Source organism: Osmia lignaria, chromosome 16 (genome assembly GCF_051020975.1).
Source record: "Osmia lignaria lignaria isolate PbOS001 chromosome 16, iyOsmLign1, whole genome shotgun sequence".
In the NCBI taxonomy this organism is placed as follows: Eukaryota; Metazoa; Arthropoda; class Insecta; order Hymenoptera; family Megachilidae; genus Osmia; species Osmia lignaria.
The window spans coordinates 1,795,527-1,812,487 of NC_135047.1; the positions used below are offsets into that span (position 1 = coordinate 1,795,527).

At 40.1% G+C, this 16,961-nt stretch overlaps 1 protein-coding gene and 1 long non-coding RNA gene across 2 annotated transcripts in view; one reads left to right on the forward strand and one right to left on the reverse strand.

Moving 5' to 3' along the window:
• The window catches only part of LOC117600970 (homeobox protein aristaless), a 62,334-nt gene that overhangs the window by 40,399 nt on the left and 4,974 nt on the right, over window positions 1-16,961 (forward strand). Inside the window, exons 2-3 of the mRNA XM_034317107.2 lie at window positions 8,729-9,128; window positions 15,918-15,963. Of these exons, the coding sequence (XP_034172998.1) occupies window positions 8,729-9,128; window positions 15,918-15,963 (446 nt within the window). The remainder of the gene's footprint in view (window positions 1-8,728; window positions 9,129-15,917; window positions 15,964-16,961) is intronic.
• The window catches only part of LOC117600971 (uncharacterized), a 45,425-nt gene that overhangs the window by 10,279 nt on the left and 18,185 nt on the right, over window positions 1-16,961 (reverse strand). The gene's annotated exons all lie outside the window — the stretch shown is intronic.

Genomic DNA, 16,961 nt, shown 5'->3' on the forward strand with positions numbered 1-16,961 from the left:
GAACGATCGATCGGGTATCATAATATTGGTAAATATAAAAGATGCGGGGATACTTTTTGAAAAACGCATCACGCTTCGTGGCGTGACTGATTTAGGTAGCCATCGATGTACGCAAAAACTCGTTAAAATCTGAATGGAGCAGCTGAGAAGTTGCATCGACGCATTTTGCTAGCCGGTTGGTTATAAAGTTTTCAATTTCTTTTGTTGGCCAGAGAAGAGATCGAGTTAATGGGAGGAAAGAGAGGTCGGTACGCGAACAGGGATGCCGGCGTTCATCGGCAACGTACAAGCTGAAATTTGCCTGGCCGCTTGCCGCTTCCAAAAAGCTGCCTCATTTCTTGATTACACCGTCGGGTATACGCGTTCGACAATTATGCAAAACAGCCGTCCTTTTATTCGCGCCCCGCTGCACCGTCCCGTTGCAACGCTGTTATTATTCTCTCTCGGGGAGAACAAAAAACCCAGCGACGAATAACGTACTTCCGCCACGGAACTATAATAATTCCTCGTGACGCCCGGTTTCAACGCGCGCGGCAACAAACGAGACTGCCATCCTGGAATAGCCACATCATGCTTTTAAGCGGCCACCTTTATATCTACCTCCGGTTAACGCAATAAAATCTATCTTCCTTCGAAAAAAACCCGTACAGCGATGGAATGAAAAGAAAGGCCTATCGCTGAATTGATCTAACGAATAGAGAAAATGAAATTCGCAGCGAATTTTCCGTGTCACAAAACGGTATATTGTAAAAAGTGTTTGGACACCGTTTGAAACAGAATAACTCATTTAAAATTGGACCAAATGACTTGAGGTTTTTCGAGAAGTTATACAAATTAATTTACTAATCGTAAGACATGTGTTTTTGTAGTTTTAAAAAATTACAATTTGTTGAAACCGTGAAAGAAAAAATTAGTGAAGGGTAATTTTTCATCTTCTTTATGTGAGTCTATAATGAAAATTTAAAATATTTTGTCTTTTGTGTGACTTGAGGTTTTTCGAGAAATTATACAAATTAACTTAAGTGTTTTTGTAGTTTTAAAAAATTACAATTTGTTGAAACCATGAAAGAAAAAAATAGTGAAGGGTAATTTTTCATCTTCTTTATGTGAGTCTATAACGAAAATTTAAAATATTTTGTCTTTCGTGTGACTTGAGGTTTTTCAAGAAATTATAGAAATTAATTTACTACGATATGTGCTTTTGTAGTTTTAAAAATTACAATTTGTTGAAATCGTGAAAGAAAGAAATAGTGAAGGGTAATTTTTAATTTTTGGTATGTGAACCTATAATGAAAATTTAAAATATTTTGCCTTTCGTAGATTCAAATAATTTATGTGTATACTGAAAATTTCATCGAAGCTACAAGTAATTAAAATTTCCGAAAATCGCGATTTTTCTAAGAACGTGACTAGTTATGTTCTTTTTACACTCACTGTATCTACTTACATCACATTGTAGACGTCGAAACAGCGTACTACCACGCTGGCGACGCGTTTCCGGCTAAGAAAATGTTAGAATGTTCATGGATTTTATATCGTTATGCAATCTGTTGCGGCAGCTAATGCGATTAAAAAGGCATTACGATTACGTTCAATTATTAACAATTACACGGACGGCAAGAAAAAACGTAATTACCCGCCATTAATCAACAATACTGTGGTCGCTTCTTCGCGAACCTCTTTATATATATATATTTATACATACACCTGTTTTCGTTCTGTGTTTTTGTCTTTGTTCTTTGTTCTTTTTCAAACCTATCTTCCCACTAACCGTTCACGACGATTACCTTATAATTCGCGAATACCGCGAAATGTTTACATTGTGGAAAATAACCAAGGAAAACATAGCGGACAAGGACGAAGATAATGCTGAAAAATAGTGGTTATTTGTACATCTGTAATTATAAAAGTAGTTTAACTCAAAAATTAGAAAACATTGAATATATCGTTATTTATCGCCGCAGGAAAAGGAACGATAAAAAGTGGAAAGATATCGCTTTAATTTATGGTCATGCAAAAGTCGAGGTATAGTTTTTTAGATCATAATTACGTTTATCGTTTAAGTGGGGACGGAATAAATCTTTCTTGATGAAATACAAATTAATCAACGAATAGTAAATTAAATCAGAATGACGTAAATGAGCCTAGCCTCAAATACAATCTAGCAATTCTGTTTCTTTTAAAGAGGAATGTACAAATTTATTGATATCGGCTACATTAGATGCAAGTCAGTAAAAACCGAGACAGAAATTATGCAATCGCACAAGAAAACGATCGCGAAGGAAAAATGATCACGTTTAATCGAGGAATATTTTAAATGAATAACTCAGTGTTATTAATTTAAATCATTCTTCAGAGAGTCTGGTACCAATTAACCATGATCGGTTAAATAATAAACATCTGGCAATCTGAAATTTATCTTAAGAATTACGAATAATTATGTTTCCATTAAACTTTTTCAACGCCTCGTACAAGAACAATTTTCCACGCGCGACGGCCGTGATACGCCGAGTGTGGAGGCACAGCAACGATGCAATTTAGTAATTAATGCTAACATTGCGGATAATTAACTGCCGTAGATAATTGTAATTGTACTTAAGTCCTGTCGGCTGCAACTGTACTAGCAGAGAAAGAGGGAGAAAAAAAAAGAGAGAACAGAGGTTGCCCATTGTCGAATGCATCCTCTGTCATCCTGGTCGTCATCGTCCACAGCACTGCCCTCGTTTTTTTGTTTTTTCGAGCAAGCATGTGTCTGTTCTAACAATAACAGCCGACGAAAAAAAAAAAAAAAATACTATCAATTTATTTTGTAATCATAGAAGGTTCAATGAACCTAACCGATCGCAAAACGAAAACAGGAAAGCATATCGGCAATTTATGACGAGGCAAGTACGTGTTCCCGTGGCTCTGCGTATTTAGATGTAGATTAGGATGCGTGCAATTACGTTAGTGCGCTGGTAAATTGCACATCGGTGGCCAACGTGATTTATCGTGTGTACCACACGGCTTTCAGGATCTGCTTAATGATCGTTTGCTGATCACTATCGACGATCGACCGACAGAACGCTGTTCGGTTCGTCGAATCGACCTAGACTACGGACTTTCGATTAGCTCAAAGGATAAACCAATAGAGACACTCGTACCTATTGTTAAGCTTCGAATAAAGGGAGACACTATTTGGTTAACTATTAAAATTAGGACCCTTATCTCGTGAATTTATTTAACACGTCGAATACCATGTCACCCATATCTTGTCAAAGGAAGCCGTTATCTATATTATTAGGAATTTGGTTACTTATTTAATTAGAAATATTTTTATTAGGTATTTGAAATAATGGATAATGGAAATAACAAAATATTCGGAAAATAATAAATAAAATTTGTAAAAAATAACAATATTATCTAAGGAAATTTTCAATAGCATTTATCTGGCAGTCAACGTGTTAATATGGGTATTGTTTTATAATGGAACGACTTACAAAATTGCAAGCGAGTATTAAAATTGGATAAACCCAACGTGAATTTTTCTACGCGGATTAAGAGGTACCTCTGGGTTTTTAAATGATCGATGATCGATCAATTTTCTACGCTTGATTGATTCTGCGCCCATTAAATCGTTAATCAACGTTCTGCAACAAATAAAGTAATCTGCAAATTGCAATCGCTTCGAGCTGTTATTTTATCGTGTTTAAAGGTAAAAAAATACCGGCATTAATGTTACGACGTAATACACTTTAGATAGTAACTAAGAAACTTAATTATCTTTAAAGTAATACTGAATGTATTAAAGTGTATTAGCATGTAAATATCGCTTTTTATCAGTCGACTTCGAGGAAACGCTATTTAAAAACTAACTTCAAGATAATTAACTCACTAACGTTTTAAACGCTTCATAAATAATGCATTCGAGTGACGATCGAACGTATGTAGGAACAATTTGATTAATCAACTTTAAATCAATTGCACAATTCAAAAAACGAGCTAGGATTTAATTGCAGAAAAGATCTTTTTCAAACATATTACGCCGTATTAGTTGTTAAACTACTACATAATTATCTGCTAAAAAGATTTATGCTTACAGCCTTCTATAAATATTATCAATTAAGTTGAGAAATCACATTTCGGTAAGAGGATTAATCGTTACGCTGATACAGCTGATTCAGCTGGTGAGAAATTTCATCCATTAGCACCTTAATTGAACGTTATAATTGAACGGTCGTTGACAGTAAGCTCGTGTAATTAAGCAAGAGCAATCGTCACGTACAAGATTTCGATGCTCGAATTCGAAGCGCGTTTGACCCGCTAATTCGAAAGCTGTCGTTCGCGCGCGTTCGAAATAAGAAAAAGATTCGTTCCTGCCGACTTAATTACACGTGTTACGATCGGGTTGAAGATAATTCCCACAGTAGGTAAGGCACGTAACTAATACCGAGTTAATACGAAAGCGAGTATTAGCGAGTCAGGCAAGCGGTTCTCTCTATCCTTTTACTCGCCTCGGCTCGCTTCTCATCTCGCTTACGCGATCTTTCAAAATCCCTCCACGCGAGCCGGCTCATTGTTTCAGTCATTATCGAGACGTTTATACGGGCTAATTAATTCAGCTGGGAAAAGTTAAACACGTGTGCGGGCGTAACCTGCATCCGGAAGGTAAATATCACGAGTGAGGGTCGAGGAAGAAGCGAAGGAGGAGCCGGAGGTATCGCGTGAGCAGCTTGCGGCCACAAAGGATCGCCGATAATTCGTAATTGCTTGTTATTATCGTGCCGAGAAATCGAACACGTCCATCCGTCGCTGGATCCTTGTCGCAGGATGCATTGACGCGTCTATTAACGAGAATTTGCAAGTATGATTCGATGCAGAAACACCTTCCTCGATGTAACGAACTCCTGGCTCACGTTGATGTCTCGATTCCACGATTCTTACAGTATCAACCCATCTCTCCATCCGGAACAACCACCTCTTCCCATACGCTTCATTGTAATATCATACGTGCAGAGGACAGAAACTTACGTGTACAGTGGTACCTTCGGTATACAACCTTAATCCGTTTCTGATGTTTGGACTTACCCATAAGAAAATAGGACCTTTCCCATAAGAAGTAATGTAAAAATGAGTAATCCATGTAAAAAAAACTCCTATTGATATTATACCTACATTAATGAGGTTGTAAAATACATAATTTAAACACTGTTTATGTCATGAACAGTATTTAAACGATTTCCTAGAAGTTTATAAAAAATATTCACTAGTTTATTGTAAAATATAAATGTATTCTATTAATAGATTCTTAATTAATAAACTAAATGGAATAAATTTTATTGCCTCCTGTTTTGTTTATATGATCCTCCTAATAATAATTGATTATTAATTTAATTTTTCCTCTGAGATAATTATTTAAAAGAAGTCGAGGTACCACTGTATTATAAATACTTAAACTCCGATCGAGCCTTGAATTAATTTATCATCGCGAGGAAAGACTTGCGGGTACCAAAGGGCTTCCGAAATATTAAGGATCGTACTTGGAAATGTCGAAACTCTGGCGCAATGCTTTTCACCCTACCACGTAAGCAGCTCTGTTAATCGATTCGCGTGAGAAACGATCGCGGGACTTACTTATCTCGGCATGTAAAATCGTGGAAAATTCTCGAGACCTAGGTAACGCAAGATCATCGTTCCAATACACAGTAGTTTGCAGCACTGTACGTCGACTTGGCCATTATAACACGTCCGCGAGAAATGCAAGCGGCCTCAATGAGTCGGCTAATTAGTTTATTACGTCGAGCTAATTTGTATGCCCATAAATCGCGATCGTATAATACATGAAACGCGTAATGTGCTTGACCAATATGCGTGCACGTACATTATCGTTCAAAAGTCTAAGGGCAGTTGTTAAACACAGAAATCGTATGTGAAAGATGATGAAGTATTTAACAGTGGAGCAATGGAAGCTGTGAAAATTCTTATTTTAACTCGGGTACAGTGGCTCGGAAAAGTATTCGAACACTCTTTAAAACAGAATACCTCATTTAAAATTGGACCAAGTGACTTGAGGTTTCTCGAGAAGCTATACAAATTAATTTACTAAGGTATGTGCTTTTGTCGTTTTAAAAAATTACAATTTGTTGAAATCGTGAAAGAAAATAGTGAAGGGTAATTTTTCAACTTTTTTATGTGAGCAATTTCAACAAATTTTAATTTTTTAAAACGACAAAAGCACATATCTTAGTAAATTAATTTGTATAACTTCTCAAAAAACCTCAAGTCATTTGGTCCAATTTTAAATCAGGTATTCTGTTTTGAAGTGTCCGAATACTTTTCTGAGTCACTGTAGTTCTCGAGATCGCGACAAGCGTCCAATGACTTTTGAGAGGTAATGTACACAATGACTATAACATAGACACGGTACTGTGCAAATATGACAGAAATGACTAGCAGATATTGAAGCCGCTCTCTCGGAAGTCGTTCCATTCGAGGCATCTAATCGAGCGTGACGCATCTAATCGAGTATTCACGATACAGTGTAACACCACGAAACGTATACTCGAAGATGAAATAAATTAACGTTGTAGATTTTCAATACCCGACGAGTCAATTAACGCGACCGTCAATCATCGCGTTATTTCTCACGCAAGATTATTCCAGCGAATAAAACACACCCTCGGCATCGCGACAGAATAAAAGTCGTCGAAAAGGTGAAACGCGTTTCGGTCCCGAGGAAAAAGAACAGCCATACGCTTAGCCTTTTCTCGACTGGCCAGGAACGAACAGTCGCTTCCTCCCGCCGTGAAATTACAGTGTTTACGCGAAATTAGATTTCGGTTTCGGTAATTTTCAGTTAATAACGAAGCGAAACCGGCCAACGAAACGAACGAGCATTAAGTGCGGCTTCGAACCCATTAATGCTATTATAATGTAAAAGGCTACCTACGTAACACGAAGAACCGAGCTGCGTGCACGATACTATGCGTACGTATACCGTATTCCACGGCAAAAGGCAAGAAAAATGAAAAGAAAGAACAAACTTTCCGTCGGGCTTAGATCTCCCTTATCGTTCGCATTACGTCCCAGGCTACCAACATTATAAACTCATTTCCGATAAATCGGCTCTCCGTTAAAAACAGCTGCTAATAAACCCTGCTGCGAACCGCTCTACCCTTTCCTCTACCTTTTTTTCATTCCACTCTCTAGTTATTCGTTCGTAACGAGATTAAATTCATTATAAACTCTCGTTTGAATGGAATTTTAGAGAAACAATGAAGGACTTTTTTAATCGAAGAATTAAACCGTCGAGGATTTTCAATTATCACAAGAGAAATTCGATAGAAGTGTAATAGAAATTTGAAAGGAACCGAAAGGGTTAGTAAACCGTAGGAATTGGAGGGAAGCGATTAGAGATGTCAGGAAGGGATCGGTTCGCGCGTGTAAAATACCTTTGCAAATTGCGGAGAGAAATTATCAGTAGCAACTTGTAAGCACAAGGTAGAATCGGTTCGTTCGGTATGCCGAGGTATCGATCGCGCGTGAAAATGATTCTGGTCGTTACAAGCAAATCGAGTGCTGTTACACGATCACTCACAGCATCGAACGTGCCGAAGTGTGGGCTTGTAGGGATCATTAATGCAGCAAGGTCGGTGAAAGGAATGATAGCTCTGTCCTCTTCTGTATCCCTGTTCCGTGTCTCTGTACCTGGACGCTGGTGCATACGATCGAAACTGACTGAACGATCTCGATACGTAACCAGTATTCATAAAAGATATTAATAAATGAAACAAAAATTTTGCTAATAAGTATGTCTAAGAATCTATAGATGTGTCAGGTACACGATTCTTTATAGGAACTTTCAACGTTTGTTTATTATTCCACACAACCATGACCTGTCTGCAATGTTTCCCGTCACACGCTTCAAATAATTTGCACAGGCTGTTTCAAGAAAGATGTACAACGCTAGAAGAAAGCGCGGCTATGTTTCCGAATCGCCCCATCAAAATTCAAAACTCAGGTTCGGTATATAATCTAAATTGACTATAAGAAACCGATTAAAGTTGGTTTCAGAGCTGGATGTCTTTTCGTTTTCGAGATAGCGTGGTAAGGTTACGTTAGGATAGGTTAGGTTCTGTGTATGCGCACTATCGAATAGCGCATGCGCAGTATCGAATAGCGCATGCGCAGTATCGAACAGCGCATACGTAGTCCCAACATTGTACAAAAATTTCTTACCACGATATCTCAAAAACGGTGAGACATCCTGCTCTGAAACCAATTTTAATCGGTTTCTGGTAGTGAATTAAGGTTATATATCGAACCTGAGTTCTCAATTTTGGTGGTGCCATTCGGAAACTTATCCGAAAGCGGAAAATCCTTTTCCTTCAGAATTAAGTTAAGGAGCTTTCACGCATCCTTTTTAACACGACCTGTATATTACGTCAGTGCGTGCGAATGTCTGATTCTAGTTCTATGAAGGCAGAGTGGCTGTCGTTGATGTAAAGTGAACGGGTCAGGACGTTTGCAATTTTCATCGCTGATTTCTACACGGCCATGCTATTTTTCGCGTCTGCGCTGAGGCTAACAGGTCGTAACATTAATTTCCCTAGTAATTAGACGAGCTTGATGCAATCGCGCCGCACTCATTTCCTGTCGAAAAGTGCCATTACATCGATTTCAATTACGTTACTGCTAACCCAGTTAATCGACAGATGATCTACAAATAAAATCGTCATTCTGGTCGCAGATCATTCAACACGAGGAGGAGGCGGAGGAGGAGGAGGTGGTGGTGGTGAGCAGGCTGTCCCGCAGACGAGTCCTGCGAGCAGCACGAGTAGCTCGAGCCAGGTGAATCAGGTGAGCGTACAACAGGTGAGCCAGCAAGCTCGGCAACAATCGGTGCCGCCACCTACAACGACGACACCTCAATCCACTCAAATGGGAATCTCTACGGAAGAGGTGAGGGCAGCCGAGGAGGAGAGCAACCACCCTAGAGCTGCGCCGACCAGTCCTGAAAGCGAAGCCGAGGTCGACGACTTTGCCCCGAAAAGGAAGCAACGGAGATATAGAACTACCTTTACAAGCTTCCAACTAGAGGAACTCGAGAAAGCTTTCTCGAGAACTCATTATCCCGACGTGTTCACCAGGTAAGTCCTAAGCAATTCTCGTTACTCTCGTTACGTATTTATATGTGTACTTACGCGTTCGAAAACACTAGCGTGATTAAAGTTTCAAACACGGAACGATCATCGATCGTCGGACGCGTTATCAGGATCATCCTTCTTCGTCGAGAGTTACGAGTGATAGGAAGCTCGTGCACCTCCCGTGAGTCTAGACGATAGAGGAGGTGTCTAGTCGCGTTTGTCAGGTTCCAAGCTTCCCGTGTAACGGAATCAAGATACAGCAGAAACTCAACCGAGCCGGCTATTAGTTTCTATCTGGCCGAAATATTTCGTGACCGAGCTTCTGTTCCCTTTCTCACAGAGAATCTTTTGTGAGAGTCTGATGGTTGGTACGCAAATTCCCTTTTTGCCGCGTCAAAACGATGATTTCGCGTTATTAAGTTCCCGGCTGTCGGATCCAGTTGAGAGTAACATGCCGCCAACAGGGTGTAGCGTAATCTATAAGGCTAGACATTTTTTATTTCTTTCTTTTCCCGTTCCTTCCTTCGTGCCACGGAACACGCGGTAGGTAACTAATAGCGGTGTAATCGTTCGTAATAGGTCCGGTCCTACAGCCACGGTGTATGGGTTCTCGTAATTAACGAACCTTGGAGGGGGTGGACGGAGGACAAAAACAGGTACACCGTATGGTGCACCATTGATAGAATGAAAATTCATTAACAATTCTTTGGTAAACTATGCAACGAAAATGAAAATCCTTCGGGAGCAGAAAATATTCGGCAGAGGCAGCATAGGGATACTTGGAGCAAAAACTTTAAGGGCTATCTCATTATGGTCGTGCCAGACGGACGAGTGGTCCCCGTCTTATCGAAAAATTCAAAGTCCGGACTCGCGTTTCGAGATAAAGCCTAATGTCCATGGTATCCCATCCACCTGAAATCCGTAGCTGCCTCGACCTGACCAACTTCCATCCGTTCCTTAGGTTCTTGTTTTAATTTTTGCAATTTCCAAACAGCAGCCTGACTTTTGCCAGCAATTTCATAGTAATCTACCGTTTCCTTAGTACGGATCATTTCCTTTCCCCGTCCACTTGCTGTTTTCATACAAATTAATCCCTTCTCCTGATCCCCCGTCTTTCTTGCCGCTTCGTTCTCTCGTGTTGCTGTATTAATTTCACACTAATTGGATTTTATGGTCGCTTAGGTTTATTGACTAGCTGACCGAGAGAGAAAGAGAGAGAGAGAGAGAGAGAGAGAGAAAGTAAGCGTTGCCCGATCTCGATGCATATTCATTAGCTGCTTTTACGGAAGAGTGCGTACACACGATCGGTTCTATCGAAATTTATTTCCTACCGACACTCGAAATTGCGAATTCGAGTCACAGTTTCAACTTGGATTTCATTCAACGAGCAATGTTACTCGCGCGGATCTTTATATCTAAAAGAAAGGGTTAAATAGCGATCGGTCGACCATCTAATTTCCTCGATCGAACGAACCGAAGAGATTCGTACGATGGAACATCGAGATACGCGTGGATGTTGGTAAGCTTTCGAACGTATCCACTTACTTTTACGAGCTCTTAAGATCTAATTTAGATTAAAATCGTGTGGCTCGAGCTACCGGGCCTCGACTAATCATCCGACCAAACTCTTACCCACCAAGAATACTCCTCCCTGTTACTTATCATCTTTTTTCCCCTTCATTTTTCTCTTTTTTATTCCTCCTCTCGCGTTCCCCTTTTGTTTTTACATGCCGATGGATAGATTCTAACCAGGGGAGACGATAAAAGAGAAAGAAATGCTACGCAGGTTTTACGTATAAAATTTATCGCTCGTTCGAGAGGTAACCACTTCGAAAGATCCACCTGTTTGAAAGGGCAGAACACGGTTCCCGGTAAATCATTCCGAAGAATACCTTTATATCCGTGGGGTGGGTCGGTGGTGAGTTTAATAAGGATGATTGTTTCCAGTGATCCGTGGAACGGAACCAGTTCCACGGACCTCTTCTACTCGCTGCTCTCTCGATCCTGTCCTTCTTCGCATCGTCGAAACGGCATCTCCCCCGTCCTTACCTGATCCTATCCTCTCTATCCCGGTCTTGTAACTTCTCCTGTCATTAATCGACCGACGACGAGTCATGCTCTCGATTAGAAACGCCGCCAGGCTTTCTTCGATCCGTTATACTCGCCTCTTAGCAAATGAGATTAGCGCTCTCGAAAATCACAGCACGCATCCGGACGTCCCCTAATTTTCGCTCTTTCTCTTCTCGTTAATCTCGTTACACGCCCGTATCCTCCGTGATTCCCCAATCGGATGCAATTTCATTTTTTTTCTTTTTCTCTTATTAACAATCACAGAAATTGGACCTTGATTTTTTCATACAACACTCGAGAAAAATATACTCCATAGATAAACCGATTCCTGTTTAGATCAAAACAAATCGTGCAAAAAGAGAATGAAACTTTTTCCTGGACCGTGTTAAATCAAAATCGGTGTATTTGGCCGGTGGTGTGTACCTCGAACGTGCGAAAGGTTCAGCGAAAAGGAGAGCAGAAGAAGAGGGAACGATAAAGATTCGATCGACGACAGTATAGCGAATCGGTAATCGCCTCTTCACGGAGTACGCGTGTTAAACACGCATTTCGCACACATTACACGATCAGCTACCGACTTTGCTCTCTTCTCTCTCATTCCATCAACATCCAACCGATTAACCCTTTCGCTGCTAACATAGGCTATAGCCATCGGCTACTAATTCTTACTAGGCACAGTCCTGTTCGAATAAACACAATATCCTTCGAGCGAAATAATTAATTACGAATACATAATAAATCTTGATTATTTTCCCTTAACTTCTAGTTCACACGACACGTTTCGATTTTCCTAAGATCTCATGGTTTCCGCTATCACGATCACCGGCAAATTAATTTCCGCTCGGGGTCTCTTCTAGGGAAAGCATCATCTCTCGACGATATCGTCGAAATGGTTCGTAATGCCGTGTCATTCCAGCGGTAATTGCCGTTTCGAACGCAACGCGTTCTAGCCAACACACAGTCGCGAGACGTATGATTTATACCGAGATTAATGGCAAATTCCAAGGGTTGTTCCGTTGACCAACCCGATCGTTAGTGCCAAGATGGATTGCAACGCATTATGCACGGATATTACCTCGTAGCTACCAGCTTTTCTATCGTCTTACTTCTCTCGCCCGGATCTGGCACGTCGCGTCGTCGTCGCGAACCAAACGAAAGGATACGCTTCGCGATTCAATGAAAAACCTTTCGAATCGACCCACCTAACGTTGATTTTCCATCGATTCAATTCAATTCGAAATTTCCACGAATCGGAGGAGCTGCTCGAGCCGGCACGACGACGATTCCGAGCTTGGTAAACAATAATAATTAACGTTGCGCCACAAGGGACAATCACGAACTCGCCGGTGCGCGGTGACTGGCTCGGTTCGACCTCCGAGGTTAATTAGATAATGTAATTGTCCGGCAATTACTCGAATTACTCGCGCGCCAAGCCTCTCTTTCCTACTACACCGTCACATAACACTGTATTGTACCGTATACACACAATAATCCCTGTCTATCCTTCTTTGTTTCTCGATTTACCTTGATCGCACACGCTATTATTCTGTTCTCCGTTCGATCGCAGAGGATTTACGCAAACAATCGAACAGATCACCGTTCTACGTACGCGCGGTTTAATTGAACGAGAAAATATGGATTATACATATTCCTCGTGTCGAGCAATCGTTACTTCTAATACTTTATTTCTTTTCGTAACATTGATTCGTTATACGCGTTAGAAAAAACAACATGAAACCTTAATGAGGCGAAACAAGAAATCCAGTAACGAGTACTGGCAAGCAAGCTGATAAAGAAAAAAAAAAAGAAAAATAAAAAAACCTGTACAAGAAAAGCACGATCCTTGGCATTAACGAGGAGGAACGACGCGTAAGCGTCACGATGGAATCGATGTTTTAAAACGATCGGCGGATTCGATCTCTGACGAGTAGAAGCAATAGGAAGTAACAGGACAAGAGTCGAGAAGAAAATCACATGGTATCCAGATAAATCTTTAAAGACAGTTTCCTTGAAAGCGAATAACCGAGACCCGTGGAACAACTTTATCTCCGAACAATTTCGACTTATTCCTTCATCTAAATTCAAATCCCTTTCGAGTTGCACTGTCCGTTTTCGAATAACTTCATTTAATAAATAACACGTTTGCAACGAGTAATACTATATCCACTAATAACCTGTATATATACTGTCATATCTATTTATAACCTGCAGTTGAAGTATGTCAGTAAAATACTGTTACCTCTTCTGATACAGGCTTTCTCAGAAAAGATGTACACCGTAGAAAAATAGATATTCTCTAGGATAAAAGAAAATCGAATGCCTAATTTGCAAAATGATAAAGCATTCTTCAAGAAGAATACATTCTTGGAGAACTCCTCTTTATATTCTGATCTTCTCACGGGAAGAAGCAAACGTTTTTACGATACAAATGTCCCTGACGTCACTCGCGAGCTCGTTGGGCTCAATGATGGACGAGTCGGTGAAAAAAATGACGCGGCAATAAATCGTAGCGAGGATGAAAGAAATTGCACAAGATTCATCGCGGTGGCTCGCATGTTCGTCAAATGAAATAGTAGAAACTAATCTAGCTAGGTGCATAGACAGAATGTACGCAACTAGCACATTTCCCATGGCAAGGACACATCGAACAAGGGGGGAATAGGAGGTAGAGGTAATAATAACGATACGGGAATCGAGGGTAAGCAAGTCGCGGCAGTGAACGGCGGGTGTAATTAGGGACGGCCGTCTAACCGCGAAATTTCGTGATCTTATTAAATCCAGAAGGACGCTCGTGAGTGTGGCGAAGAAAAAGGGAAAGGCTAAATTATTATTACTCGGCCAGGCCAAGGTGCTCGCTCCGATCTCGAGCATTCCTCGACATCCCGTCGAGACGACGCGACGATTTCATCTCCGATCTTCGACGACTTTTATGAATTATTTCCTTCGCGATTACGTTCTTTAGATTTCGATGAAAATTTGTTTTATGCAAATTACATACAGTAGACTCCCGTATAACGTCATTTTTTTCGTACAACGCGAATAACATCTAAAGTAACATGTTTGGAATGATTATTGCTGTGCCAATTTTTAGCAAACAGAATAGTTTTTTAAAAAATAAGTGACATATATAAAGCACGATTTAATTCAATTATTATTCTTGCAATTAATATAAAATATAAAGGAAAAAAAAGAAAAAGAAAAGTTTCTAAATATTTCTAAAGAAAATCTTTCAATAAATCAGGGTGTTCAGTAATTCGCGGAAGCGGAGTGAACGACTGCATTCCCTGCAAAAAGCTAAGTGTTTTCAAAATCACAATTGCCTCTTAAAGTTTCTTAAATTCGATCAATCAGAACACAATTACCTCAACGATATGTTCGTGTGTATCGATGGATATTTGAAATCGAACAAAAGATTGTGATTTACCGATTCATTAGAAGCCACTTTTTACAAATCTACAATATTACCAGATCTCCTGTTAAGTATTGAAAATATTGAGAATATTTAGCTGCATTATCAATAAACATTCTCGTCTTGGAAATATTTAAAAAGTAACGATCTCATAATTCATAAGGAAACACCTGAGCATTATTTTCTCGTCGTACAAGGAATCGCGTTATATGAAAACAATATTTAGGGGAGTCTACTGTAGTAAAATCAAAGTCGAGAAGTGACTAATAAACGTAAAGGGTTCAACGCTTGCATTACCGTCGAAACAAAAGTGATACGAAAGCGAATGCAATCGGAAAAAATCTCTGTAATTTCAGATAAGCAGTCGCTGTAACTCTGTAGTCTCTGAATCGCAGCTAAACGCGAGATGATTGAAGCGATGATGATTGGAGGAAGCAGAAACAAGTAGCATAACAGCTTCTGTGCTCGCGCGATGTAATCACCAAGATTTTCTTGCGATTTCGAGGAACATCTGGGTAATTTGCGTGTGAGATCAGAAAGCCCGTGGGCCATTTACCAAGCGACGAGATCCCTTTTTACCTCGAACGTCGATGTGTAATAATCGGTCAATCCTTCTTTCGAGCCGCAAAAACGTCAGAAATCGAGAAACGTAACGCTTCCGGAATTCGTTCCTCCTTCCTTCGGGACGTTATTCGAATAGAATAACTTATAATTTCGTGCTGACGTTAAATTTAATATTAATTATCTACGATATTTCGAATATCTCGGCGAAACATGGTTTTAACCTGTATACTTTTTAATAAACACGAAGGAACGAGATACTATCTGCTCGTATAGCAATTGAATAATTATGGAAATGTTACGGCGCTGTTGCACACCTGTGTCACGTCAATATTCATGCATAGCAATGATACTGATAAGTCGATTACGTCGAAAGACGTAATGCAATTAATTGACATCTCACCAACGTTCTAATTAAGTTAATGAACGTGCAATTATTTCTGTCGCTTGGAATTCTTGATTTCTTAACGCTTACGTTCACACTCAACTTGTTCCCGTACCTTTTTTTTTCATCGCAAATCTAATCGTTCTCGTCAGACTAACTAAATAAGACAGTAATATTATTGCTCAGTTAAAATAGTTGCCTTCGGAATCAAATTGGAGCTGGTGTTTTAAATAGAAAAGTTGAAGGAATAAATAATATGTAATTATTTTTGTCCTATACTCGCAATGATATAATGATGGTAAAATAAGATAATCATGTACTTCGATTTCTGAGTATACCTAATCGTCTGAATCTTTTTTCTTTACAGAGAGGAACTTGCCATGAAGATCGGTCTTACGGAAGCACGTATACAGGTTAGCACAATCGAACAATATCGAAATTATTATTGTATACAGAAAAGAAAATTACATATTCTAATGGCTGTTTACGGGAAGCGATAAGAGAACGATTCGTTTTAACGAAAAGAGTTAAACTATCCCTCCTCCTTAAGAGGAAAGACTATTCGGGAAACGAAACGCGTCCGTCGAGAGTTGGCTGCACGAACAGCTGGCTAATTCGCTCAATTAGTTTAATTTATTCCCGGTATTTACTCGCTTTTTCCCTTCCCTTTGGCCACTCGTTCGCCTCTTACTTCGCCATCTCCTCTTTTCTCGTTGGTAAAACGCCTCTATCCTACGCGTGTCTCCGTCTCTTTTTCTCTTTGCCACGAAGGACCTCGCTCGCCACTTTTCATTATACTTGCAAATCCATCGCGAATCGACGATTTATCCGAACGTTAAAGCTGTTATATACGAGCGTACACGCGACGAGAATTACTGTTTAAACGAATGACACGGGTACGATCGTTCAACCGACTTAATCATTTTTTGGAATCCGCACGAACACACGCAGGTTCACGCAATCTTATAGAAAATGTTCCTTTTCTCAACGAGACGCAAATCCATTTCGTGACAATTCAATCATCCTGCATTCGAGAAGATACGCGAATTATCAGAGAAATCATACGAGATCGTTTGACGCACGATTACGGCCACTACTTCGTCTAACAACTTTGATCCACGTACCAAATCGAATTAATTTCTATCCTATCGTGAAATATAATCGTTGAACAGGGAGGGATTCGTTCGGTGTGAGTGCTGATGAAATGTAGAAAAACGGAGAAAGAGAGATACCCGGCGTTTGCGTAATTAATGCAGCACGATTAAGCACGAAACGACTAGGTTCCGGCGGCGGATCGTGGTTTGGGTTTTGTTTTAAAAGCCGCAAGTCGGATGTTTAGCTCCCTGCTGGGGGCAATCCTGCTCACCGTGGGGGGTCCTGCCATCCGACCCCCCACACCCCGTCACCTTTA